Source organism: Podarcis gaigeae, assembly GCF_964106915.1.
Source record: "Podarcis gaigeae genome assembly, chromosome: 13".
Taxonomy (NCBI): Eukaryota; Metazoa; Chordata; class Lepidosauria; order Squamata; family Lacertidae; genus Podarcis; species Podarcis gaigeae.
Genome location: NC_139689.1, coordinates 40,625,574 through 40,652,016, shown reverse-complemented (window position 1 = coordinate 40,652,016; position 26,443 = coordinate 40,625,574). Strand labels below are relative to the sequence as shown.

General features: G+C 46.6%; 1 protein-coding gene across 2 annotated transcripts in view; it reads left to right on the top strand.

Annotated features, from left to right (window-relative positions):
* LOC310830059 (la-related protein 6-like) overlaps positions 1–24,762 on the top strand; it is a 34,280-nt gene extending 9,518 nt beyond the window's left edge. Inside the window, exons 2-4 of one of the 2 annotated variants that reach the window (XM_083709538.1) lie at positions 17,463–17,633; positions 20,957–21,170; positions 23,069–24,762. In XM_083709538.1, the coding sequence (XP_083565664.1) occupies positions 17,473–17,633; positions 20,957–21,170; positions 23,069–24,184 (1,491 nt within the window). In that variant the 5' untranslated portion in view covers positions 17,463–17,472 and the 3' untranslated portion in view covers positions 24,185–24,762. The remainder of the gene's footprint in view (positions 1–17,462; positions 17,634–20,956; positions 21,171–23,068) is intronic. The other variant, XM_083709539.1, reaches the window with a different exon arrangement.
* Positions 24,763–26,443: the final 1,681 nt, after the last annotated feature.

The window sequence follows — 26,443 nt, the reverse complement described above, 5'->3', positions numbered from 1 at the left end:
ATCATGTTGGTTCTGCTCCCCCCCCCAAAAAAAACCCCTGCCCTTCCCCAAAAAAATCCTGGCTATGCCCCTGGGAGCAGACAATAAAATAAAATAAAATAAAAATTGGAGGGGCCTTCGGGATTTGAGATGAAACTCTCACCCGCTTCTTTCCTCAGTCCCCTTCCCTTTCTTTGTGCTGTGTTCCTGGGAGATGCTGGGTTGCTGCAGAAGCCTTATCACAGCTCCCTCCATGTGAAGGGCAAGCATTCCTGAAAGACAAGACTAGCACACTGCTAGTTGAGTACAGTGGTACCTCTGGTTGTGAACGGGATCCATTCCAGAGACCCATTCGCAACATGAAAAAGGCACAACCTGAAATGCCATATCTGTGCAGCTGCACTGCGTGATTTGGCGCTTGTGTGCATGCGCGAGCGGCGAAAGTCGGAAGTAACCCTTTCCAGTACTTCCGGGTCGCCGCGGGACGTAACCTAAAAGAATGTAACATGAAGCAAACATAACATGAGGTACACATCTTTCCCTGTGTTGCACAGACAGTCTCATGCAGCTGACTTATTGTGTTGCGAAAGGGCGGCAATCCGGCTATTTAGGAACATAGGAACCTTCCCTGCTCCCTCTAGTTCCGAATTCTCTGTGCAGACTGGAAGCTGCTGTCCAAGGTTTCAGACAGGAGCCCTAACCTGGAGATGCCAGGGACTGAATCATAGAATCATGAAGTTGGAACGGACCCCCAAGGGTCATCTAGTCCAACCCTCTGCATTGCACCCGGGATCTTCTGCAAGCAAAGGAGATGCCCCACCACTGAGCCTCAGCCCTTCCCTCTATTGAAAAGCATGCGGGGATTCTTCCACGAGAGGGAACGGCATGCATTTTGAAGCACCTGCAGCCCTCGTCCATTTATAACTTACAGTGGGGGCCACACCCATTGGCCCTGACTCCATGTCATCTCTCAGCTGCTTGTCCATTCTTTGATATCCCCTTGTCAGGGACTGGGCAGAGGAGGGGGAGGAATGGTGGATACCGCCTCCTCAGCCTGAACCTGCCAGAGAAAAGGGAGACAGTATAGATTTAGAACAGGGGTTGGCAGACGGTCATAATTCAGAGGCTGCAGAAGGGAGAAGCTGGGAAATATTGGAGGAAGAAGGAGGAGGAGGAGAAACAGCTGACTGACTCGGTGTCCTTAGAAAGCATGCCAGATCCCTCCTCTCCCAGAACATGGTGGGAATTGAAAGTAGGAGAACAGAAAACACAGAGGCAGAAGGCACAGATCAGCCACCGTAGGGATGACATAACAGGAGAGACGGAGAGGGGTGAGTCTTTACTCAGAGCAATGCCATTACTGCAAGAGAGGCCTCTCTCTGTGAATATTGAATAAAAGACTTGGTAAGAACCCTCCTTGTTTTTTTTAATTATTGGCTGCCCACTGTGGGAGGGATCAGATTCCCTGAAGCCTGCTACCTCTCAACTCTTCCTTTCATATTGCCCATTTCAGGGAACATAGACAGTTCCCTTAGACAGAGTCAGACCATCACTCCACCGACCTTAGTATTATCTACACTGACTGGCAGTAGCTCTCCAGGGTTTCAGACATGCATCTCTCCCAGCCATGCCAGGAGATGTCAGGACTCGAACCTGGGACCTTCTGCATGCAAAGGAGATGCTCAGCCACTGAGCTGTGACCCTTCCCCGCACTATTAACGGTTGTATTTTTATTTTATTTTTACTCTCAGAAAGAGCCGCTTGTAGAATGGTCTGCCTCAGGTGCCAAAATAACTTGGCCAGCCTTGAGTTCTATGTACCTTGCTTTGTGTGCCAAGGATGTGGGTGGCGCTGCGGTCTAAACCACTGAGCCTCTTGGGCTTGCCAATCAGGTCAGCGGTTCAAATCCCCACGACGGGGTGAGGTCCCATTGCTCTGTCCCAGCTCCTGCCAGTTTGAAAGCATGCCAGTGCAAGTAGATAAATAGGTACCACTGCGACGGGAAGGTAAATGGCGTTTCCATGTGCTCTGGTTTGCGTCATGGTGTCCTGTTGTGCCAGAAGCAGTTTAGTCATGCTGGCCACATGATCCAGAAAGCTGTCTGTGGACAAACGCCGGCTCCCTCGGCCTGAAAAGTGAGATGAGCACCGCAACCCCACAGTTGCCTTTGACTGGACTTAACCGTCCAGGGGTCCTTTACCTTTTTTTTTTACCAAGCTAAATGTTATGGGCCATCCCTCTGCATTGCCGCTGAAGAGTAGTGGCAGCACCCTCTGTTCACAAAGCATATTCCAGAGGCTGTGTGTGTGTGTGTGTGTGTGTGTGTGTGTGTTTGTGTGTGTTTTCCCAGAGAATGTTTCCCAGAATTCTCCGCAGTGGCTTTGGTGGTAAACAAGTCCATACGAAGCCGGAATGTTTGAAAGCCACTTTCTACGGGTAAAAGCTTTTATTATCCATCTAATTGCTCTGTGCTAGGGCTAATGGTGCTAGCTGCTTCATAAATAATCAAATGTTGGTTAAAAGTGATATGGATTGATTTATGAGCATATTGTGATTACACGTCTGATTCCTCCCTTTGTGGGCATGAAAGGTGCTTTCGTTTTGTGAGAACTTCCTCTGAGGCACCACAAAGGCAACTATGGGAAAAAAGGATGGTGGCATAAAGTTGATTCAAAGCCGCCTTACGAGAGAATATTGTGAAAATGATATACAGGTGGTACATGACACCAGTCAAGCTTGCAAAAATCTATCATTTGCCCGATAATAAATGTTGGAAATGTAAAGAAAATGAAGGTACATTCTTTCACCTTTGGTGGACGTGCCCAAGGATTAAGGCTTTCTGGGAGATGATCTATAATGAAATGAAAAAGGTATTTAAATATACCTTCCTGAAGAAACCAGAGGCCTTTCTCCTGGGCATGGTCGGCCAATTGGTGTCAAAGAAGGATAGAACTTTCTTTATGTATGCTACAACAGCAGCAAGAATACTCATTGCAAAGTATTGGAAGACACAAGATCTACCCATCCTGGAAGAATGGCAGATGAAGGTGATGGACTATATGGAATTGGCGGAAATGACTGGCAGAATCCGAGACCAGGGAGAAGAGTCGGTGGAAGAAGATTGGAAGAAATTTAAAGACTATTTACAGAAATATTGTAAAATTAATGAAATTTAGAATGATGTCGGAATGAAGTTAAGTGGTAAAGGAGCATGTGAAAATGGATTGTTAACAGGCAAGAAAGTAAAGTTATAATATATTAAGATAAAGGATTAAGATAAAAACAAAGAGGGAAAGGATTTGCTGAATTAACCAACTGAACTGGAATACAAAAAAGGGAGGTGTGAGGAGGTCAGGGAAACAAGTAAATGAAAGACAAGTTATGGAAAGATGGATTTACTTTTAATTGTTTTTATTTTTTCTCTATTTTGTATATTTTTTTCTTCTTTTTTCTATCTTTTTCTTACTTTTGTAACCTTTTTTGAAATTTCAATAAATATCATTTAAAAAAAAAAAGTTGATTCAAAGCCTCGCTGAGATAAAGGTAAAGGTAAAGGTACCCCTGCCCATACGGGCCAGTTGTGTCTGACTCTGGGGTTGTGCGCCCATGTCACTTAAGAGGCCCGGGGCCAGCGCTGTCCGAAGACACTTCCGGGTCACGTGGCCAGCGTGACAAGCTGCATCTGGCGAGCCAGAGCCGCACACGGAAACGCCGTTTACCTTCCCGCTAGTAAGCGGTCCCTATTTATCTACTTGCACCCGGGGGTGCTTTCGAACTGCTAGATTGGCAGGTGCTGGGACCGAACGACAGGAGCGCACCCCGCTGCGGGGATTCGAACCGCCGACCTGACGATCGGCAAGTCCTAGGCACTGAGGTTTTACCCACAGCGCCACCTGCGTCCCCTCGCTGAGATAGCATCCATTAAATCTCAGTGCCTATCTGATTGTCATATTTGAGGCGGGAAAGAACACCGTCCCCACTTATACATGTAGGATTGGTTAGGGACAGTGGCGTGTTTTTCATAGGTGAATAAGGCCAGAGGCACCAGCTTTCAAGGCGATGGGGAGCAGACATGGTGTGTGTGACATCAGGCCTCCCTCACTAAGCCAGCCAGAAGCCTGGGCTTTGGGAAGGCGGTGCCAGGCCTCTGACAGGATCCCTCCTTCCCAAAGCCTTTGATTCCCAGGCATCTCTTAAAGGCCTTTTTACACTGACAGGACTTTGCTTATTTGACTGGTGCTTATTTGAATTATTTTTAATGGCGCTTCACGTTTCCCAGTTGTACGTTGCCCTGGCAGCTGGTACAGTGCTACCTCAGGTTAAGAACTTAATTTGTTCTGGAGGTCCGTTCTTAACCCGAGGTACTACTTTAGCTAATGGGGCCTCCTGCTGCTGGAGCACGATTTCTGTTCTCATCCTGAGGTAAAGTTCTCAACCCGAGGTACTATTTCTGGGTTAGCGGAGTCTGAAACCTGAAGCGTCTGTAACCCGAAGCATCTGTAACCCGAGGCACTACTGTAGTATGTATGATGGGATAATGAGCTGCTTGTGCGTAAAAGCTTGATCCCTCTGGGGTTTGGCTGGTCACCCAAACCTAGGCACTAACGGAGCCTCCCAAAGCATGACTCCGTCAGTCGCTGGTAGAATCCGACAGTGGGCGTCTACGGAACTTACTCCAACATAAAAGTTGTTTGACGGACATGCGCCTCCTGGACTCTCTGCGTGACAGCTTCCGGCGAGGGGTGGGGGTTGCTAAAGGGGGTCTTGTTACCTCCTCACTGTTCTCACTAGAAGTATCCCAGAGCCTCTCCCCCGATTCCCTTTCCGCTTGGAACTCCTGCTCTCCCCCTACTGGTTCCTTCTTCTGCTGTAGAGTCTCTCCTATTCTCCTGGAGCCTCTCCACCACCTGTCCCTCCGATGGCAGTTCCCTGACAGTATGGAAAGAACAAAGGGAAGGAAGGGAAGAAAAGATGGCGGCCTGCATCTGTAAAGGAGGCGTAATAGCTTCAGGGTATCTAGGCTTTGTGCCTCCCTGTCTCCCTCGGAACGGAGGGAGGTATTCTGCACAGTTACCTAGAAAATTAACTCGACTGACATTATGCTGCCCGTTCTCTCGCTTAAAAAACAACAACCCAATAACAATAATGAGAGAAAGATGGCAAAACGCCCTTTCTGAAGCCCTGTCAGTGTCAGCAGGGTGCCTTAGAATCCGGGTGCCTCATTAGGTGGCACTGGCAGCCCAGGGTGCCTCACCCTTGCTGCGGCTGTGCCTGTCTGCAGGTTTCCCTAATGAGGCCAGCCGTGTCTAGCAATCCTTTGAGGCCTGCTGCCTTGGGCGGGGGGCGCAGGGTGGGGAGCTGCCTTCAGCACCGAGTTTGCAAACGGGAGAGCAGTCAGTTGCTGCCTACCTTTTGATTAGTGCCTTGAGGCAGTGGAGAACTTTGAAAAAGCGACCGGGGAAGGGAAGGATCTCAGGCAGACACACAGCTCCCTTGTTAGTTTCTCCTGGCAGGGGAGAGAAAGGCTGACAGGCCTCGTTTGTTTTATTCGGCTTTGAAACCCACATCCAGGCGCAAACAGCGGGGAACAGCATGGGCCCACTTAATTTCTAAGTGGTAGGTGCTCATATTCTGTTTGGCTATCAGTTTTGCTTTGGAATTCCAAGAAAACTGCAGCAGCAGCAGCAGCAACAGACACATTGCTGAAACCAGAGGTTAAAATCAGTGTGGCTTTGAGAGGTTCTGTCTGCCATCTTGATTCAATACAAATTCTATGCAAACACAGGCAGAGGCCTACTTCTCAGTCTTGGGAACCATCGTGCCGAATTTGGTTACGCTATCTTAAGAGCAGTTACGAAATTAAAAGACGGCTGCTTCTTGGGAGAAAAGCAATGGCAAACCTAGACAGCATCTTAAAAAGCAAAGACATCACCTTGCCAACAAAGGTCCGTATAGTTAAAGCTATGGTTTCCACAGTAGTGATGTATGGAAGTGAGAGCTGGACCATAAAGAAGGCTGGTCACCGAAGAATTGATGCTTTTGAATTATGGTGCTGGAGGAGACTCTTGAGAGTCCCATGGACTTGCAAGAAGATCAAACCTATCCATTCTGAAGGAAATCAGCCCTGAGTGCTCACTGGAAGGACAGATCCTGAAGCTGAGGCTCCAATACCTTGGCCACCTCATGAGAAGAGAAGACTCCCTGGAAAAGACCCTGATGTTGGGAAAGATGGAGGGCACAGGGAGAAGGGGATGACAGAGGACTAGATGGTTGGATAGTGTTCTTGAAGCTACCAGCATGAGTTTGACCAAACTGCGGGAGGCAGTGGTCCATGGGGTCACGAAGAGTCGGACACGACTAAACGACTAAACAACAACAAAATCTTAAGAGTGAATAAAACAAGCGTGTTTCCAAGCTATGTTGAAGAACGTGTAGGTTTTTGCTTTTATGGTACACTGCCCAGAGATCTTACTATTATTGGACAGTGTATGCTGTAAATACAAGTATGAACCCAGCCCTGGTTCTTGAGGGGTGGGAGGTGTTGTCTAAGGCTCCCATTGTGCATTCATTGCTCCCCCACAAAAAAACCCCTCCAAATGAAACCAAATAATTCTGCAAGGCCAGCCCCCAGACCACTGCCACTTAGCCAGGCTCCTAACCATTAAAGGAGTGCGAACGCTGCCATCAAACAGTGGCGGTATGTTTTTGGTTGAAAGCGGAACGCCTCTCAAATGGCAGCAAGCACACTCACAAGTGGGTGTACTCAGCTGACAGCATCAATGACAGTTTTGGCATGTGACAAAAACGGACCTAATAAAGTTTGGGAAAGCCACCTCCTTCTGTTCCCCTTTGTAGTACAGTAGCGTTGGGTAGAAGAGAGCTGTGTGTGTTTGTGTGTATCTCAGGAGTGTCACAGCCTGGTGGCAGCTTGTGCCGTACGCATTTGCCGTTCTTCCTGTGAGCTGTCCAATTACTGCAGCTCTGGGAAGCAGAAGTCGCATTTAAAATAACACCTGGTATCCAAGGTGGAATAATAAGCACGACATGCTTGTTATGCAAAAAAGGTCTGTGTTTAACAGCAGCCCAGCATCACCCCAGCGAGGCGGTCAGTTCAGAGCTACAAAAGGTCCGCTTGAACACTTTTTTGTGATCTGAACCTCTTTTCCTCATCTTTCCTGCTCTTCCTCCCACCATTTTGGCATTCTCTCTCTCTCTCTCTCTCTCTCTCTCTCTCTCTCTCTCTCTCTCTCTCTCTCTCTACCAAGGTTAGGGGTGGGGCAGTAACTGGAGTCAGTTTGCCTTTAAAACTGACCCTTTCAAATCCACCCTTCCTGGAACAATGTGAGAACCAAAACGCAGCCATCTTTCAATGTTTGCGCTTATCCAAATTTAGGAATTTCTCCGACCGCAAGCGATGTTTACAAAATTGCATATATTAGGTGAAAGTGTGGGGCCCCCCCCCCAATGAATATATTAGTGAAAATGGAAAAATGAGAAACGGAAAAAATGTTTCCACCCCTAATCAAGATGGATCTCAGGAAGATTCATAGGATTTTCTTGCAACTTGAATCCTTTGGTTTGGGTCCTAGCCTCTAGAGTAGGAGAAATTGTGTTCACCTGTTTGTTTTCTTTCCAGAAACTTGAATGAAGGAAAATGCAGCCCAGCAGGTGCATTGCTTAGGAAACTTAAGCATGACAAAGATTAATAAAGGATGTGAAAATACAAATTAGATCAATAAGCCCCTCTGTGTTTGAGTTGGGTTTCCTGTACAATCGCCATGGCACAAATATGTGATAAAAGGTTGCCAAGTTGCAAAGGAGGACAGTGGATCGCATGAAGCTGCCAAGACGGGGGTTTTTTTTTCTGCTAATGCAACAGTCCACACAACTTGAGGGCGAATCTGTTGGCTGAGCGCCGGCAACCTCAAGTATCCCTTATTGAAGTCCAATTTTCTGTGAGATGGGCCGCTGTGAGGGCTTCAGGTGGAGCTGGTCAGACTGCAGGCTTGTTAGATCTCAAAAACAGAGCCAAGTGCAAAGCTCAGGTTTTATCCGCCTGATTTAGAAGCAGGAGGAGAAAGGCATTTTGTGGCAAATGTGGTTAAACTGTGGGAGCCAGAAACCTGTGCCGGTCCACTGCAGAGAGCCAGTGTGGTGTAGTGGTTAAGAGCGGTAGTCTCGTAATCCTGGGGAACCAGGTTCGCGTCTCCGCTCCTCCACATGCAGCTGCTGGGTGACCTTGGGCTAGTCACACTTCTTTGAAGTCTCTCAGCCCCACTCAGCTCACAGAGTGTTAGTTGTGGGGGAGGAAGGGAAAGGAGAATGTTAGCCGCTTTGAGACTCCTTAAAGGGAGTGAAAGGCGGGATATCAAATCCAAACTCTTCTTCTTCTTCTTCTTCTTCTTCTTCTTCTTCTTCTTCTTCTTCTTCTTCTTCTTCTACTTGGAGATCTACCTGTAAGATGCTGATCTGTTTTCTGCCTGCCCCATCGCTCCAAAATTCAAGACCCCAAAGAAGTACATCTAGTTCCCAATGGCTGAATTAATTACAGTGGTACCTCAGGTTAAGTACTTAATTCGTTCCGGAGGTCCGTACTTAACCTGAAACTGTTCTTAACCTGATGCACCACTTTAGCTAATGGGGCCTCCTGCTGCTGCCGCACCGCCGGAGCACGATTTCTGTTCTCATCCTGAAGCAAAGTTCTTAACCCGAGGTACTATTTCTGGGTTAGCGGAGTCTGTAACCTGAAGCGTATGTAACCTGAAGCGTATGTAACCCGAGGTACCACTGTATTTCTTTTCTTGTCCAAGAACATTCACTTCTCTTTTCCCCACTGCCATATTATTCCAACTCAGAGGGCAGGCTAAGGGCTGGCAACATGTAGTACTGCATTTGCCAGATGTGGGCTTTCCTTGCCTTGGCGCAGCAATAAAAATGCTAGCACATTTGCAAAGCTAAGCAGGGTGTGGTATGGTTTTACATTGGATGGGAGACCACGTGTTGTGATACTTGCATTGCCTGTTTCCGTCCTGAGGATTGTCGCTCATCACTAGGAAATACACCAGGGGTAGTGTTTCGGGAACAATGAATGAATTTGTGAGCTATTCAAATCATAGAAGGGGTCATGGGCGTCATCTTGTCTGTTGTTGTTTAGTTGTTTAGTCGTGTCCGACTCTTCGTGGCCCCATGGACCAGAGCACGCCAGACACTCCTGTCTTCCACTGCCTCCTGCAGTTTGGTCAAACTCATTCTGGTAGCTTCGAGAACACTATCCAACCATCTCATCCTCTGTCGTCCCCTTCTCTTTGTGCCTTCCATCTTTCCCAACATCAGGGTCTTTTCCAGGGAGTCTTCTCTTCTCATGAGGTGGCCAGAGTATTGGAGCCTCAGCTTCAGGATCTGTCCTTCCAGCGAGCACTCAGGGCTGATTTCCTTAAGAATGGAGAGGTTTGATCTTCTTGCAGTCCATGGGACTCTCAAGAGTCTCCTCCAACACCAGAATTCAAAAGCATCCATTCTTCAGTGGTCAGCCTTCTTTATGGTCCAGCTCTCACTTCTATACATCACTACTGGGAAAACCATAGCTTCCATACATCATTACTGGGAAAACCATAGCTTTAACTATATGGACCATTGTTGGCAAGGTGATGTCTCTGCTTTTTAGGATGCTGTCTAGGTTTCTCATTGCTTTTCTCCCAAGAAGTAAGCGTATTTTAATTACGTGACTGCTGTCACCATCTGCAGTGATCGTCATCTCGTCTAGCCCCTTGCAAATGCAGTTATCTTTTTTGCCCAGTGTGGCACTCGAACCCGCGACCCTGAGACTGAGAGTCTCACGCTCTACCAACTTGAGTTCAAGGTCTACAGCGCTGAACACATTTGCTCGGGTTATAGCCAGCCCAGTCTTGCTCAGAGCAAACCCATCGAAAGCTATCAACATAAATTGGTCATCATGAACAACTTAAGTCTGTCTGGTGTCAGTAGTCGTACTCTTAAGCAAAGCTTGGCCTACAACCGTCTGTGACTTAGGGACCAGGTTTCGAATTGGCTTTGAAGGAAATCCATGCCTCAAATCTGAATGTTCAGATCTGCAAAATAGATTAAAAAATGTTGCATTTTTGATCTCTTTCTCTCTTTTGTTTTGAACTAAAAATCAAGGTACAGTGGTACCTTGGGTTGATAACTTAATTCATTCTGGAGGTCCGTTCTTAACCTGAAACTGTTCTTAACCTGAAGCACCGCTTTAGCTAATGGGGCCTCCCGCTGCCGCCGCGCCGCCGCAGCACGATTTCTGTTCTCATCCTGAAGCAAAGTTCTTAACCTGAGGTACTATTTCTGGGTTAGCAGAGTCTGTAACCTGAAGCGTCTGTAACCTGAAGCATCTATAACCCGAGGTACCACTGTACTCGAGGTACCACTGTGTAGTGGAGTCCATCTTCCATGCTGGGTGCCATGAAATGCAAAATTGGAAAGGTGGGATTATTTGTTGTTGTTGTTTAGTCATTTATCTGTGTCCGACTCTTCGTGACCTCATGGACCCCTTCTCCTTGTGCCCTCCATCTTTCCCAACATCAGGGTCTTTTCCAGGGAGTCTTCTCTTCTCATGAGGTGGCAAAGTATTGGAGTCTCAGCTTCAGGATCTGTCCTTCCAGTGAGCACACAGGGCTGATTTCCTTCAGAATGGATTGGTTTGATCTTCTTGCAGTCCATGGGACTCTCAAGAGTCTCCTCCAGCACCATAATTCTGAAGCATCAATAGAAATGTTTAAAAATAAATAATGAAATATAAGACACCCAAGTTCTATTTCAGTCCCCTCCAACATCTGGGGTTTTTTTTGGGGGGGGGGCGGTTGCCAACTAGCTGTTTCTTTCCATTTTATTCTGTCCAGCAGATGTCCATTGGCATCTGTTTTTCCTCTTCCTGTTCAATTTTCTTCTTCTGCTTTTACATTTTGGCTTGTTCTCCACCACCCCACTCCCATCTTGTCTCTCCTAGACAAGAAAACAAGAACATCATTTCAGGGCCAGGTAGCGGCAGATGGGGCTGACAGAAGGAGAAACATATCTTTGCGCACAAGTTTATATTTATATTACACGAGCCGGCGCACAACACCAAATAAGCCCAAACCTGGGACCATAATAACTCCAGCAACTGTATCTATGGTAACGCAAGCTCACATATAACTCTGGCGAGTCACAGTTAATGAAAACCTTTGGGATGTTGGCTGTTTAATTGTCTCCCTTTATGTTATTTCTTTTTGAGGGTGCTTTGAAAAATCATTGGTATTTAAATAAATGTAACGAGAGAAGCTATAATTGTACTTGCCAAAGCCCAAAGCCCGATGTGAACCTCAAAGTCAAGGCGGGGGAAGTTTGTGTGTATGTGTGTGGGTGGGATGCCTTCATGGGGGGCGGGCGGGAATTATTAGAGGGGAGAGAAAAAGAGAATTTTGCAAGTCACCAAACTGGTTCAGCAATGGCACAATTTCACACTTGATCAAACTGGCCCGACATGGGCTCCTTTTATCCAGCATGAAACCTTTATTGTCTCATTTGGCATACATAAAGATTGAGGCTGCCGTCCAACGCTGATTTGAGCCCATTGTGTGCTAGAGAGAAAGTGGCAGAAATTACGTCTGTCTGCGGCGCTCATTATGTATGGCATAAAAAGGACTGATTTGGGGGGTAAATTATACGGGGGGTCCCTGTTGATTTTATAGTTTTCCAATCAACAAACTGGATTTGGAAAAGTTAGGTGCATGCCCTGTTATTTCCACCTGGGGGGTTCATTTGACATTGTTTCCCTTTATTTTGGTCCATAAAATATGGGCTTTTCTTCTTTTTTTCCAAAAGTAAATTTTTGTTTTTGTTTAGTGAATAATCAAGTCAGGCTTTCCCAAAAACAAATTGCAACCATGAATATGATCAAATATATGTGCATAAACAGATATTCCTGGAATATGAGAGTTATGCTACATATAGCTATTAAAATCTTGAGGTTAAATTATTCGTAACTGTCCACCAAGTTGGTTCCTTCCAGACATCTTGGATTACAATGTACATCAGCCCTAGCTGATTTATAGCAACGCCGGTTACTTTTCTTTCTATGGCAACAACGAACAATTAAGAACGTAGTCCCTGAAGGATCGTAAGATCAAACAGGCACCGTCTTAGGTTCTGGAAGCATTTGCTTAAAAGAAAAGACACAATTTCGTTTTCCGTTAGATCAACTCACCAACTGACTTGTGCTTGGGTTTTTTAAAATATATTTTTTATTAAATATTTCTTAGTTTACAAAAATACGTGCATTGTCTCTCTTTTTCAAGTTGTGTTGTCTACAGATCAGTTTCATTTGTTGTGAGACACTAATGTCACATACATTGTTAGGTTAGGAAGAAAAGGGGAAGAGAAAGGGAGGGGGAATGGTGGGTTGGGTGGGGTGGCAAGGCTTCTATTCTACTTAGTGTATGTGTGGGGTTTTGTGTGGGTCAACATCAGCTGTGTGGGTTCTGTTACTATTCGCTTGTTGTATTTCCTTGGTGGTGAAGGAGGTTGGGTGTAGCCTAGGGTGTGGTTGGTTGTCTTTGGTTGGCTGTAGTGAGATCTGTTTTTTTTATTATTATAAGATATTTATTAAAGTTTTCAAAAATAATACATTGTAAAACAAAAAGAAAAGAAAAAACAAAAATACAGAAATATAGAAATAAAAACAATTTAAAAACACATAGAGTTTCCATTTACTTATTTTCTTTTAACTTATTTTCCCGACCTCCTCATACCTCCCTTTCTTATATTCCAATTCAGATTGTTTGTTCAGCAAATCCTCACCATTAGTTCTTTTACTTATTTCAGAACCTTATTTTCCATATCTCTTAAGCATTACAGCTGAAAACCACTTAATTTCTATCCAACATCATTCTGACATTCCTTAATTTAACAATATTTCTGCAAATAGTCTTTAAACTTCTTCCAGTCTTCTTCCGCCGACTCTTTTCCCTGGTCTCGGATTCTGCCAGTCATTTCTGCCAGTCCCATATAATCAATCATCTTCGTCTGCCATGTAGTGAGATCTGTTTTTGTGTATGAGTGGGGTATGTATGCGTGTGTTTTGGGGTCTTCCAAGATAATAATGCGACTCACATCATAAAGAGCTCATAACCCATCTAATCTCAGGAGACAGAAGCATCATAGCCAGACACTGGAGAGACCTGTCAGGAGCAAGCATAGATCAAATAGTACGAGAAACAGCATTAGAAAAACTAACCAATAAACTGAAACTGACACGGGGCCAAGCCGATGAAGACGCCTTCACCCCGATATGGTTCCCCTTTATCACATACACAGCCCAACAAGACAACAACAAAAATCCGCCGACAGCATACGAATCAATCTGGCTTAACTGACCAACTTACCATGTTTTTCTTTCTTTTCTTTTTTTTAAATAACGTTTTTATTCAAAATTAAAACAAAACATATTATCCAGAAACATATCTTCCTTATTCCCCCCCCATTTTTCCTCCCTCCCCCCTCAACCTCCAGATGTTTTGAGACTACAATTCCCAGCATCCCTCACCACTGGTCCTGCTAGCTAGGGATCATGGGAGTTGTAGTCCCAAAACAGCTGGAGAGCCGAGGTTGAGGAAGCCTGAAGTAAGCCCTACACAAACCCAGAGTGGACTCCCTAAAAAAGTTGGGTGGTGCCTTGCACACCTCCTTCCAGCAACTCCTGCAGCCAAGCTGGTGCTAAATGTATTGCTCTGTTTTCCTTTGGACCCCACCAGCGAGGGAGTCTTGTCGTTTGGGCAGCCTAGGACCTCCAGACACACTGTGCAGGCTTGCACCCCAGGTAGGTCACTTCAGTGCTGCTCATGCAGTGGTTTGACTTCACCCCCAGAGGCGCACTCCATTGTCTCTCGAGACAGACAGATTTCAGCAAGTGATGCACATAGTACTAAGGATAGAAACAACCCAATTAAACACATTTTGCACCACCGTAAAGCAAGCTTAGGGGACGTGGGTGTTGCTGTGGGTTAAACCACAGAGCCTAGGACATGCTGATCAGAAGGTCAGCGGTTCAAATCCCCACGACGGGGTGAGCTCCTGTTGCTTGGTCCCTGCTCCTACTAACCTAGCAGTTCGAAAGAATGTCAAAGTGCAAGTAGATAAATAGGTACCGCTCCAGCAGGAAGGCAGCTTAGTCATGCTGGCCACATGACCCAGAAGCTGTACGCCGGCTCCCTCGGCCAATAAAGCGAGATGAGCTCCGCAACCCCAGAGTCGGTCACGACTGGACCTAATGGCCAGGGGACCCTTTACCTTTAAAGCAAGCTTTGCATTTGGGGAAGGCAGAAACGATTCCAACACAGGAGGCAGCAGTTACAAATTACTGGTCTCTCCAGCCACAGCAGGTGCTGTGATTCTCCAATAGTTTTACTTCACCCGCAGAGGCGCACTCCATTGCCTCTAGAGCAGGCATGGCCAAACTTGGCCCTCCAGCTGATTTGGGACTACAGTTCCCATTATCCCTGACCACTGGTCCTGTTAGCTAGGGATGATGGGAGTTGTAGTCCCAAAACAGCTGGAGGGCCAAGTTTGGCCATGCCTACTCTAGAGACAGACAGATGCCAACAAAAATACTGCTTTAAACAGCCATGGGTTCCCCCAAAGAATTCTGGGAGCAGTAGTTTGTTAAGGGTGCTGAGAGTTGTTAGGTGATTCCTTTTCCCTTCACAGAGCCACAATTCCCAGAGTTCCCTGTGAAGATGGACAGATTGTGAAACCACTCTGAGAGAGCGGTAGCTCTGTGAGGGGAAAATGGGCTGCTAAACAACGTTCAGCACCCTATTCTCTCAGAAATTCGGGGTGGGGTGTTGGGAGCCACGACTGTTTAAGCGTGGTATCAGAGTGTTTCTAACGTAATGTTGTGAACGTGGCCACAGTGTGAAAACGTTAGGGAAGCACTGCAAGAATAAATTCACGACTTGTGCACTATTATTGAGTGCATCAGTGATATGCTGCAGGAAATACTGGCCACAAAAACCCCACATCGGTCTGGAGAGACCCTGAGTAAACATGCACAGGAGAAAACCGATGTGTCTCCTCACACAAAGCTCCCTTGTTTCAGCTGTTAACTATTGAACCTAATGATGGAGATTGACTTCACCTGCAGATCTCTGTTTAGGCCATTCCTCCTCCTCCTCTTGCTGCCTTTAATTTTCAAGGACCACCACCTGATTTTCCCCTCTGTCCCTCATGGAGCTCCTTTCTCTCTTAAGAACCTGCTTCCCAGCAGTACAGAGGCTTTGCTCTCCACCCATCACTCTGTAGCTCTTGTCTCTGTTTCCCCCCTTCCTTTCTTTTCCCTGAACCTCCATTTTGGAAAGTCGAAGAAGTCAAAGGTCTCCTGGAGCGGCTCTCGTTGGCAGGAGTTCTTCGAATCTAGGTAAATCTTCTTTTGAACCGTTATAGCTGCAAGGGTGGGTTAGGGTTGAAATGTATATTCCAGACACCAGAGTATATTGGCTCTGGGATGTTTGTGTTTGTTTTTATTATTTCACTTAAAAATGGTCTCTCAATTGGCAGCAGGAGGGTACCCTGAAAAGAGACTCAAGGACAACACTCATTCTTGACCTCCTGGATTGATTCAGTTAGGATAGGGAGTCAAGCAGAAGGGTAAAATAGAAACATGTGTCTTTAGGCATATGCAGAGTGCCTTTTCTGGAACTAGCAACCAGTACTTGAGTATTGGGAAGTGAGGGATGTCATACAGAATAAGAGAACAAGAGGGATATACTTTTAAAGAAGATAAGAAAATGTTTATTGAATATATGGGGGGGGGGAGAATTGTGTACACTTGAAAACCTTGGTAGTATTACGATAAATTCAACAGTGTAAACAAGTTTTGATGGATGTAATAATGGATTACTGAATGGTTTAGCTTATGTAAAATATGCAGGGATTTATGATATGCAAAATGAACCATGGAAAGAGAAGAAAGGAAGTCATTGGCATTTTAAGGTTGCTTAAACGAATATTCTAAATTGTAAGACAAAAAAATTAATAAAAATTATACATGAAAAAAGGAAGGGAGGGATGGGAGGCTTGGTGTGCAAGTTGAGGGGCCTGTGGGAAATGAATGGGGGCAAAAGAAGAGGCATAGACGAGAGGCCTTGACTGTTATGGGCTAGGAACTTGAAATTGTTGCAAAGAGTGGCAGAACAGCAATTAAGGGATGACTTTAGATAGAGAAATGAAATGGCTTAACTGTCACTGCTTTATCACCTCTGCCTCCAAGTCCCCTCACAGTTGTAGCTTTGCACAGGTGCTGAAAGTAGCTTCTAATTTTTTTGGCAAGTTTTCACAATACAATAAAAGAAACAAACCAATCTACAGGAAGTAAAGAAACAAAGGTAGAAGGAACAGAAAAAGAAACTATAAGATCCTTCCTTATCTTAATTTTCATCCCCTACAGAGGAAGGTGTACCCTCCCAGCTCTCACCTGGGCTCTTCCCCTTCTTCTTACAGGCTCTCAAAAGGGGTACAAACTCTCCTTTCCCTTCCTGTGTGCAGTTGTTACCAAGGTACAATGAGAGAGAGAGAGAGCGTGTGTGTGTGTGTGTGAGAGAGAGCAATAATATAAGAATGATAAACTCCCAAGGGAGGTAAAAGTAAAGAGAAAAGGGAGAGAAGTAAAGACCTCCAGGTATCCGCCTATCAGTTGTGTATACAATTATTTCTTCAAAATAGTCAAATGCTCAATCTATTCAATTATTCCTCCGTTTGCTGGACGTTACTTTCCCAGCCTTCCAGCTGGTGCTCTGTTTGTTTTCGTTTCTCAATGCGGAAAGTCTGAAGATTTTCCAGTTACTGCCTTCACGACTGTAAAACACCCCCCCCCTTTATTCTTTATCTCCTTTTCCAAAAAAGGTTTTAAAAAAACGGTCTGTATTTGTATATCAACGCATAGCAGTTTGGTTGCTTTAAAACCTTAATTCGTGTGCCAATCCAGGGCTGAAAGTAGTTTTTCGATTGTGTTGCTCTTTCTTAAAGCTGAGCAGTTGAATTGGCTTGAAACTGATATCGCCTATAGCAGGCATCCCCAAACTCGGCCCTCCAGCTGTTTTGGGACTACAACTCCCATGATCCCTAGCTAACAGGACCAGAGGTCAGGGATGATGGGAATTGTAGTCCCAAAACAGCTGGAGGGCTGAGTTTGGGGATGCCTGGCCTATAGCTGAGAGCCTTGCAGGAAGCGTTTGATGATAGAACTGCAGAACTGGAAGGGACCATGAGGGTCATGAAGCAGGAATGTTTTGGCCAGTGTGAGACTCGAACCCATGACCCCAAGATTGATTCTCATGCTCTACCTGTTTGGTTGTTTTTCCAGGTGCTCCCCATGATCTTCTGGGCATGGGGAGTCTTGTTGGAGGGCTGTGCTGTTGTGTGACTCCCCACTCCAACCACCCTCTTCTCCATCTCAACAGATGAAGGGCGATGGCCCTTTGCAATCCTGAGATGGCCTTGGCCTCCCACCTGAAGCGCAGCAGTCCGGTTCCGGTCCAGGGCGGCCCATACTCCACTCTCCACTTCTTCCCTCACACCAACAGGTCTTTCCCTCTGCTGACCCAAGAGGAGCTGGCAGAGACTTTGGATGGGTAAGTAGAAAGGTAAAGGTAAAGGACCCCTGGACGGTTAAGTCCAGTCAAAGGCGACTATGGGGTTGTGGCGCTCATCTCGCTTTCAGGCCAAGGGAGCTGACATTTGCCCACAGACAGCTTTCCGGGTCATGTGGCCAGCATGACTAAACTGCTTCTGGCGCAACAGGACAGAAACCAGAGTGCACAGAAACCCCATTTACCTTCCCACCACAGCAGTACCTATTTATCTACTTGCGCTGGCGTGCTTTCGAACTGCTAGGTTGGCAGAACAGAGTAACGGGAGCTCATTCCGTCATGGGGATTCAAACCGCTGACCTTCTGACCTGCAAGCCCAAGAGGCTCAGTGGTTTAGACCACAGCACCACCTGCGTCCATCCCAAGTCAACTTCCTCAATGGCCCTCCTCTGGAGATACTGCTCCTTGAGGCTGCCTTGAAACCTTCTCCCTCTCTTATCCCTGTTGCGAGCAAGTGGACGGGCTGTTGCTCTAGCTGTCATGATCCCAGTGGTGCGCAGAAGAAGTGCCCTCTCAGCCTGGGGCCCCAGAGCTTGTCAGACTACATCTCCCATCATCCCTGCCTACTGGTCCTGCTAGCAAGGGATGATGAGAGTTGTAGTCCAGCGAACTTTGGGGACCCAAGGTTGAGAAAGCTTGTTCTAGGCTGAGAGGGAAATTGATGACCTTCTTTCAAACTAGACCAGTGTTTCCCAAACTTAGGTCTCCAGCTGGTTTTGGACTACAATTCCCATCATCCCTGACCATTGATCTTGTAAGCTAGGCATGATGGGACCTGTAGTCCAAAAAAACAGTTGGAGACCCAAGTTTGGGAAACTCTGCTCTAGGGAATAAGCCCTGCTCAAAGCAGAAAAATATCTTATAAGTGCTCAGAGGGTCTGGTGGTTCTAGAACGATCATGAAACTGTCAAGAAAGCTTTCAGCAGTTGGCGTTGCTGCTTTTCATCTAGAATTTGCAGGGAAACCAATATTTGGAATATTGTGTACAGTGCCAGTCGCTGTATCTCAAAAATGTAATGTGCAGTGTGTGTGTGTGGGGGGAACAGTGGCGGACTTCAGGCTTAAAATTTCAGCGGTGCAGTGTGAAATGCCAAAATCCTGCCCTCCACCGGACTCTTGCCTTTTGTTGTTCCTCGTTGTTGCAGCTCCCTCTTGGCCCAGTGAGGGTGAACCAGTTGCCCTCCCCTAAACTGCCTCTTTTTAAATATATATATATATATTTATTGACGTTTCAAAGATTATACAAAAAGAAAAAACAAAATATAACAAAAATACAAAAAATACAAAAAATACAAAACTAAAACAATTTAAAAACACATAAAATTCCATTCACTTATTTTCTTTTAACTTACTTCCCAGACCTCCTCATACCTCCCCTTTTTGTATCCCAATTCAAATTATTAACCCAGCAAATCCTCGCCATTAGTTTTCACTTAATTTTCAACCTTTCTCCCCCCCCCCAATTTATCTTATTCATTACAGCTGAAAACCACTTAATTTCTAACCAACATCATTCTAGCATTCACTAATTTTGTAGTATTTCCCCAGATAGTCCTTAAATTTCTTCCAGTCTTCTTCCGCCGTCTCTCTTCCCTGGTCTCTGATTCTGCCAGTCATTTCTGCCAATCCCATGTAGTCTATCACCTTCATCTGCCATTCTTCCAGAGTGGGCAGATCTTGTGTCTTCCAGTACTTTGCAATGAGTATTCTTGCTGCTGTTGTTGCATACATAAAAAATGTTCTATCCTTCTTTGGCACCAATTGGCCGACCATGCCCAAGAGAAAGGCCTCTGGTTTCTTCCCCTAAACTGACTCTGAGGGGAACCAAGCCTGAGGAACACAGGAGCCAGCTCCTTGGAGCCAAGGTGCATTTGGGCCCCCTCCCCCAAGTTGGGGGTCATTGCCATTCAAACGGTGTGCGTGTGCTACTTCTTTTGATTATGTGGGGTGGGGCTTTCCTCAGCCCCCACCCCCCACAATATTAAGTGTGGCACCTTTGAATTTCAGTGGCTTACTCCTATTGAGTACACCTAGTATGTGGGAACTCTTTGGCAGGCCTCACAGAGACAGCAGATTGACCGCTATTCAGTCAGAATGCTGGACCTGTATAGTGCCAGGAAACTGGGAATTATGTTCACATGTGGTGGGGGTGTAAATATGTACAGTGGTACCTCAGGATGCAAATGGGATCCATTCTGGAGCCCCGGTTGCATCCTGAATAGAATGTAAAACGCGACCGCATGTCTGCGCATGTGTGGGTAGCGTTTTGCTGCTTCCGCGCATGCGCGAGACGTCATTTTGAACGTTTGCGCGAGTGGCGAAACCCGGAAGTAACGCGCTCTGTTACTTCCTGGTTGCCACGGAGTGTAACTTGAAAACACTCAACTTGAAGCACATTCAACCCAAGGTATGACTGTACAATTTTCTGGCAAAGGGTGTATAAGGAGATAACAGAAATCACCGGGTTAAATCTGACTGAAAGTCCAGAGGTAGCATTATTATCCATTTGCAATGGGGGTGGAAGGTTTGCAGGCTGTGAAGGACTTGCTCACAAATTTATTGACAGCTGCACGAATTATTATAGCTAGGAAGTGGAAGGGGCAAGCAGAATATAAAATGGAAGAATGGTATAAAGAGGTGTGGGGTTATAGCTATTAATGATAAATTAACATGTGCCATTAAGGTAAGACGGGGAATACACAGGATTTTGAGGAGATATGGAAGGTGTCTATAGAATTTGTACCGTTAAAACGGAAAGGGGTCAAGCCATCGCAAGAGGCGTTGAAATTTTGGGAGGTTGGATAGTTACAATGGAATGGTCTTGGGGGTGGCATGCACATTTTATCCTTGTTTATTTATTATTATTAGTCCTTTGTCAAAGTAAAATAATAATAATAATAATTAATAATAAAACAAATACCAACCACCACCCCCCAAAACAAAAAACTGCTGGACATAGGCCTTTGGTCTGATCTGCTAGGTACAGTGGTACCTCGGGTTAAGAACTTAATTCGTTCTGGAGGTCCGCTCTTAACCTGAAACTGTTCTTAACCTGAGGTACCACTTTAGCTAATGGGGCCTCCTGCTGCCACCACGCAATTTCTGTTCTCATCCTGAAGCAAAGTTCTTAACCTGAAGCACTATTTCTGGGTTAGCGGAGTCTGTAACCTGAAGCGTCTGTAACCTGAGGTACCACTGTATCTTCTGCTCTTACGACTGAAGCAATGTGAATCTGCTCACGCTTTTGACCTGCTGGCAGTAATTCTGTGTGTGGTTCCCCCCCCCCCTCGCTCTCCTCCTGCTAGCAGCCCCTACGACCTGAGCGACCTCCTCAGCCCGGACCTGTTTGAGAGCATCCCCCGGCCCTATCCTGACTTGCAGCTGATCAGGAGGATCGTCTCGCAGGTGGAGTTCTACCTCTCTGATGACAACCTGTCAAAGGATGCCTTCCTCTTGAAGCACGTGCAGAAGAACAGGTTGGGCTTTGTCAGCATTAAGCTCCTGACATCTTTCAAAAAGGTAAGGCACTCAGAAAGCATTCCTGGTAGGAGGGTGGAGCAGCATGTGCTTTTTAATATACATAATATTTTGATTAATTTTCCATTTTACAATATTTAAACATATCTTCATTATCCACTTTACTTCTTTTGCTCATAAGAGGCTGTTGACTTCCCTCTCTCCTGCCTCACGGTTTTCAGAATTCATAGCATTTATATATTTTCCATTTTACGTGTCACTCATTCAGAACGTCACAATTTTTAAATAAGTAAAGGGCAGTGACAATTATCGTTACAAGTCTTCTTACAACCCTGCTGGTGTTGTTAATTGCTTACAATGGTTCCTTCAAGTCTTGTATCAATTTACTCCAGTCTTTTTGGAAAGTTTGGTCACTTTGGTTTCAGATTTTTCCGGTCAGCTTCGACAGTTCCGCAAAGTCCATCATCTTCATCTGCCACTCTTCTTTCGTTGGTATTTCTTGTTGTTTCCATTTTTTGCATGCGTTTGGATCCCAAGGTCAAAGCTGCGACCTCTGCATAGCTGTCAACTTTTCCCTTTTCTTGCGAGGAATCCTATTCAGAATAAGGGAATTGCCCTTTAAAAAAGGGAAATGTTGACAGCTATGGACCTCTGTCTTCGGGCAGTTTGGGGGAAGGGGGCTCTAGCTTAGTGGCCAAGCAACCGCTTTGCATGGCAATGATCCCAGCTTCAATCCCTTGCAATTTCTAAGGGGAAATACTCTTGTTCCAAACCTCCGGAGAGCCACTGCAGCTCAGTACAGACAATGCTAAGCTGGAAGGACTAATGGTTTGACTCTGTGTCCGATGTATGCTCTGTTCCAAGCCACTGTGGCAGTGATCACATGTTTAGCAAGCTGCGCCTGAGGAAGATGGAACTGTGCAGATAATAATAATATTTGCACAGCTCCATCCCTCACTGTGAGAAATGAAGTTACAGGGAACCAGGCAGAGGGCCTTCTTGGTAGTGGCACCCGCCCTGTGGAACGCCCTCCCACCAGATGTGAAAGAGAACAACAATTACCAGACTTTTAGAAGACATCTGAAGGCAGCCCTGTTTGGGGAAGTTTTTAATGTTTGACGTTTTGTTGTTTTTATACTGTATGTGTTGGAAGCTGCCCAGAGTGGCTGGGGCAACCCGGTCAGATGGGTGGGTAATAATAATAACAACAATAACAATAATAGCAATTTATTATTTATATGCCACCCATCTGACTGGATTGCTGACCGCTCCCCACATTAACTGGGGGGTGGCTTTTGTGTGGTTGTCCGCAGCCCCCCCCCCAGACGATGAGAATCCCAGCAATGTAGCCTGTTTCGCCCCCACCCCCACAGGTGGGTACCTGGAGGTTCCTGCCTAGCTTTGACAATTAACCAATCCTGGCTGGGGGCGGGGCATTGCCAGGGCAGTTGGTCAGGTAGAGTTAGGACCGCCCCACATTCACAACAGAGGGTGTAGCTTACCTGTTAGTCCTCAGTCGTCTCCAGATCTCCGCCCAATGCCTAAGCCAAGGTCTTCCTACATCTGAAAGTTTAATAAAGTTGTGGCCAATTTTAATCCCATAACACGTTGCCAGGTGTCATTATTCCACCCGGGGGTTGCCTGGGGTTTGGGGGGTCTCCGCCTGTCTGCGCAAATAAACACAGTAACATCTCAAACATTAAAAACTTCGCTCTTTGGGGTGGGGGCATTATTGGGCAGTTGTTCTTATTTTGATTATGCATTTTGTGGTTTTATATTTTGATTTCATTCTGTGAACCGACCCGAGACCTCCGGGTATAGAGCGGTAAATAAATTCAATCAATCTAATCAAACCAATAATAATAATAAATTTATTACTTTAAAGCATGCAAAACTGCCTCTCTCTTTCTCTTCTACTCCCCCCCCCCTTTTATAACCAGGTGAAATATTTAACCAGAGATTGGCGGGTGACCCTTTACGCCCTGCAGTTTTCGGAGCTGCTGGAGGTCAACGAGGAAGGGACGAAGGTGCGCAGGAAGACCCCCGTCCCCGAACATCTGGTGAACATCCCTTCGAGCAAGATGTTGCTGGCCTGGAATGTCCTTCCGTACGAGCCGGCCACCCACAGCTCTCTCCAGTTCCAGATGACCTTCCTCAACAACATCACCAAACTGTTCAGCCCCTTCGGCGACATCGCCTCCATCCGCATCCTCCGGCCCGGCAAAAAGCTCCCTTCGGATGTCAGCAAGTGCTCATCGCGGTACCCGGAGCTCTTGACCAAGTGCTGCGCCGTGGTGGAGTATGACAGCTTGGAAAGCACCCGGAAGGCGTTTGAGGAGCTGGTTCGCAGCCAAGCCACTGGCTCCTCCCTGAGTGGGGACACCATCAAGGTGGTTAGCCTCTCTGGGAGGGGCTCCAAGAAGAGCGTGACCAGTCAGGAAGATGGTGACGAGGCCGAGGAGGCTGAGAAGCCTGCAAGGATGTGGACCGGCGCGTTGGCTGAAGGCCCTCCGCTTGCCTTTGAAGACTCCTTCTACAGCTCATCGACAGAGTCCGACGGCACGCCGGTATCCACTCCCATCCTGCCTCCGAACTTCCTCTCTGCTCCAGTCTGGCCCACTGCTGGCTTCTGCGCCTCTGCTGGCCAGGCCTTCAAGCCCAATTTCTTCAGCATGCCCTGCGCCGGCCCTCGACCGCTCCTGCAGAAGCCGCTGTCGTGGCCGCTCTGCTTCCCTCCTCTCTCCGCGCCCAAGCCCAGCAACGGCCCTTGCGGGTTGCAGAAGACGCCCAACTCCTGCTGGGAGATGAGCGGACCCGGCGTGGGGGTTCTGTGGCCCCCAAAGCAGCAAGGACCAGCCTGCAGGCAGCAGCAGCAGCAACAGCAACAGCCGCTGCCCTCCCTGAAACCGGAGCCCCTGAGCTCAGCGCCTGCTTCCAAAAGGGTGCTTGAATCGCTCCATGCCCGGCTGAAAGTAATTCGGCGTCCTCAAGGCCCGGATGGCACTAGGGGCTTCTACAACACGATTGGCCGGGGAAAATCTGTTTTGCGGCACTAAGCTTTATGAGCCTTTGGGGGGGGGTCAAATTAATATAGGCTTACGGGGGGGAGCAGGTAGCATTTCTGGGCTGGGGGGTCAAAGGAGAGGGACCCGAGAGTCTGTCTGCGCTGTGGAAAACTGTCTTGTACAGACACCATGTAGACTTCTTAATCTCCCCCAGCTTGGTTTTCCTCCTCCTTTTTTGGCCTTTTTGGACTTTCTCTCTCTTTACCCCCTGCCCCCCTCCGTCCCCTGATGCCTTGTGTGGTTTTGGCGCTTTGTGGGGTTCTCAACTTGCACCTCTGCTTTCAAGATTATCTTTCTGACTCAGGTGCCGTTGGTCTCCATACAACCCTCCCCTTCCCCGCGACGCCTTTGTTTCTGTGTGTGTTTTTGGAACTTGACCTTCTGGATTGGTTGCATGGTACGATGAATATGGAGTGTGAATGGCTTAAGATTCGATGGATGCCGGCAGGTTTGTGCATAAGATGAGATTTTGAATGCTTGCCTTGTGTTGCTGTGAGAAATTGGTGATGGATCTGCTGTTTTTTAAAAAAACAACAGTCAATTAAAATAAGGGTGTGGACATGATCTCTTCGTTTCTCTCTGGTTTTTTTGTCTATGTCTTGATCGCAACAAAACTCAAAAGCGACAGCAAGAAAATGGAGGGGGAACTCACCGCCGTCCTTTAAAACATACAAAAGTTAAAGTAATAAAATTGCCTCCAACTTTCTAAGCTTCTTGGTGGGCTTGTCTAAACAAGAATGTTTTTAGGAGGCACCGAAAAGACCACCGTGTACATTCTGATTTTAATTTTTTTAATGTGCATGTTGCAATATATACATGCAATATGCATGTTGCATATTTTTTGCTCTATAGGACACACTTTTTCCCCTCCAAAAATGAAGGGGAAATGTGTGTGCGTCTTATGGAGCAAATGCAGGCTCCTTGGCTTCAACGATAGCAAAGCGAAGCCTCCGGAGCGCAGAGGGAGCGCTCCCTCCGCGCTCCGGAGGCTACGCGTTGCTTTCGCTGAAGCCTGGAGAGCGAGAGGGGTCGGTGCCGCCTGAAGCATCCAGAGCGCAGCGGGAGGTCCTGTTGCGCTCCGCAGGCTTTGCATTGCTTTTGCTGAAGCCGAGAGAGCAAGACTCTCCTGGCTTCAGCAGAGAGGGAGAGCTGTGCAGCGCCCCTTCAGCGAAGCGGGAGGAGAAATGGAAGGGGCTCCGTTTCTCCTGCTGCTTCGCTGAAGGGGCACTGAGCAGAGAGGGGGAGATTTTTTTTTTCTTGTTCTCCCCCTCTAAAACAAGGTGCGTCCTAGGGTCGGGTGCGTCCTATAGAGCGAAAAATACGGTATATTTCTATACTGTATATGAGGCCCCTAGAACCATAAGAAATGCAAAAAAAAAACCCCAAAAACCCACTGTTAATAATAACTCATTCTCGAATTGCCCCCTCCCAAATAAAATTGCACTCCCTGTGGGGCGTGTGGTTAGGAACCACGGCTCTAGGCCATTGCCATCTCTTTAATTCAGCCAAGCGTATGGTTACCAAACGTTTTGCAGATGAAAATTAAGGACGCTTCGATATTCTTGGAACACACCCCGATTTTCACGCTTGAACAATATTACATATTGCTGAGGCTTTTCTCCACCTGCTGTTGATTAGCTCTGGAAGTTGGAGGGAGCAAAGGGAAGCCATTCGCTGGCATATTTTATTTGTCCCTACGCTTGCATTTAGAGGCAAGAGGTGTTCATCTCCAGCAAAACCCCAATCGGAGATCTAACTTCTGGGGTCGGGGGCTGAAGCAGGAACTGTGGCAGTTTTATCGCTGTCACCAACACACAAAGTTCATGCGCTCTCAAAATCTCTGCAAGACACACACCCTCCCTCTCTCTGTGCGCGCAGACACATATCACATATTCTTACTGATCTCGATTAACTTTGGTTAACTTTTCCCCCTCTCTGAGGAAAAAAAACAAGGGAGGGGGGAAGAGGGCCTCTCTGCCAGGAGGAGGGTAAGGAAAGCTGTGGCGAGATGATAAATACAAGACAAGGCTGTCTATTCTTAGAACTCGGCACACTTGAAATGAAATTATAGCAATTAAAAATAAAGCTTTCCTCCCCCCCCCCCCAGCAGTCATGCATGCTGGCAGGTACGCTATGCGCAAGAGAGAGAAAGAGATAGCGTGTGGATGCAGAAACACTCTGCTCCTGTTCGTCATATTTAATGGTTCTAAAAAAATATCGTTTTGGATGACTGACCAGCTTCCAAAATTG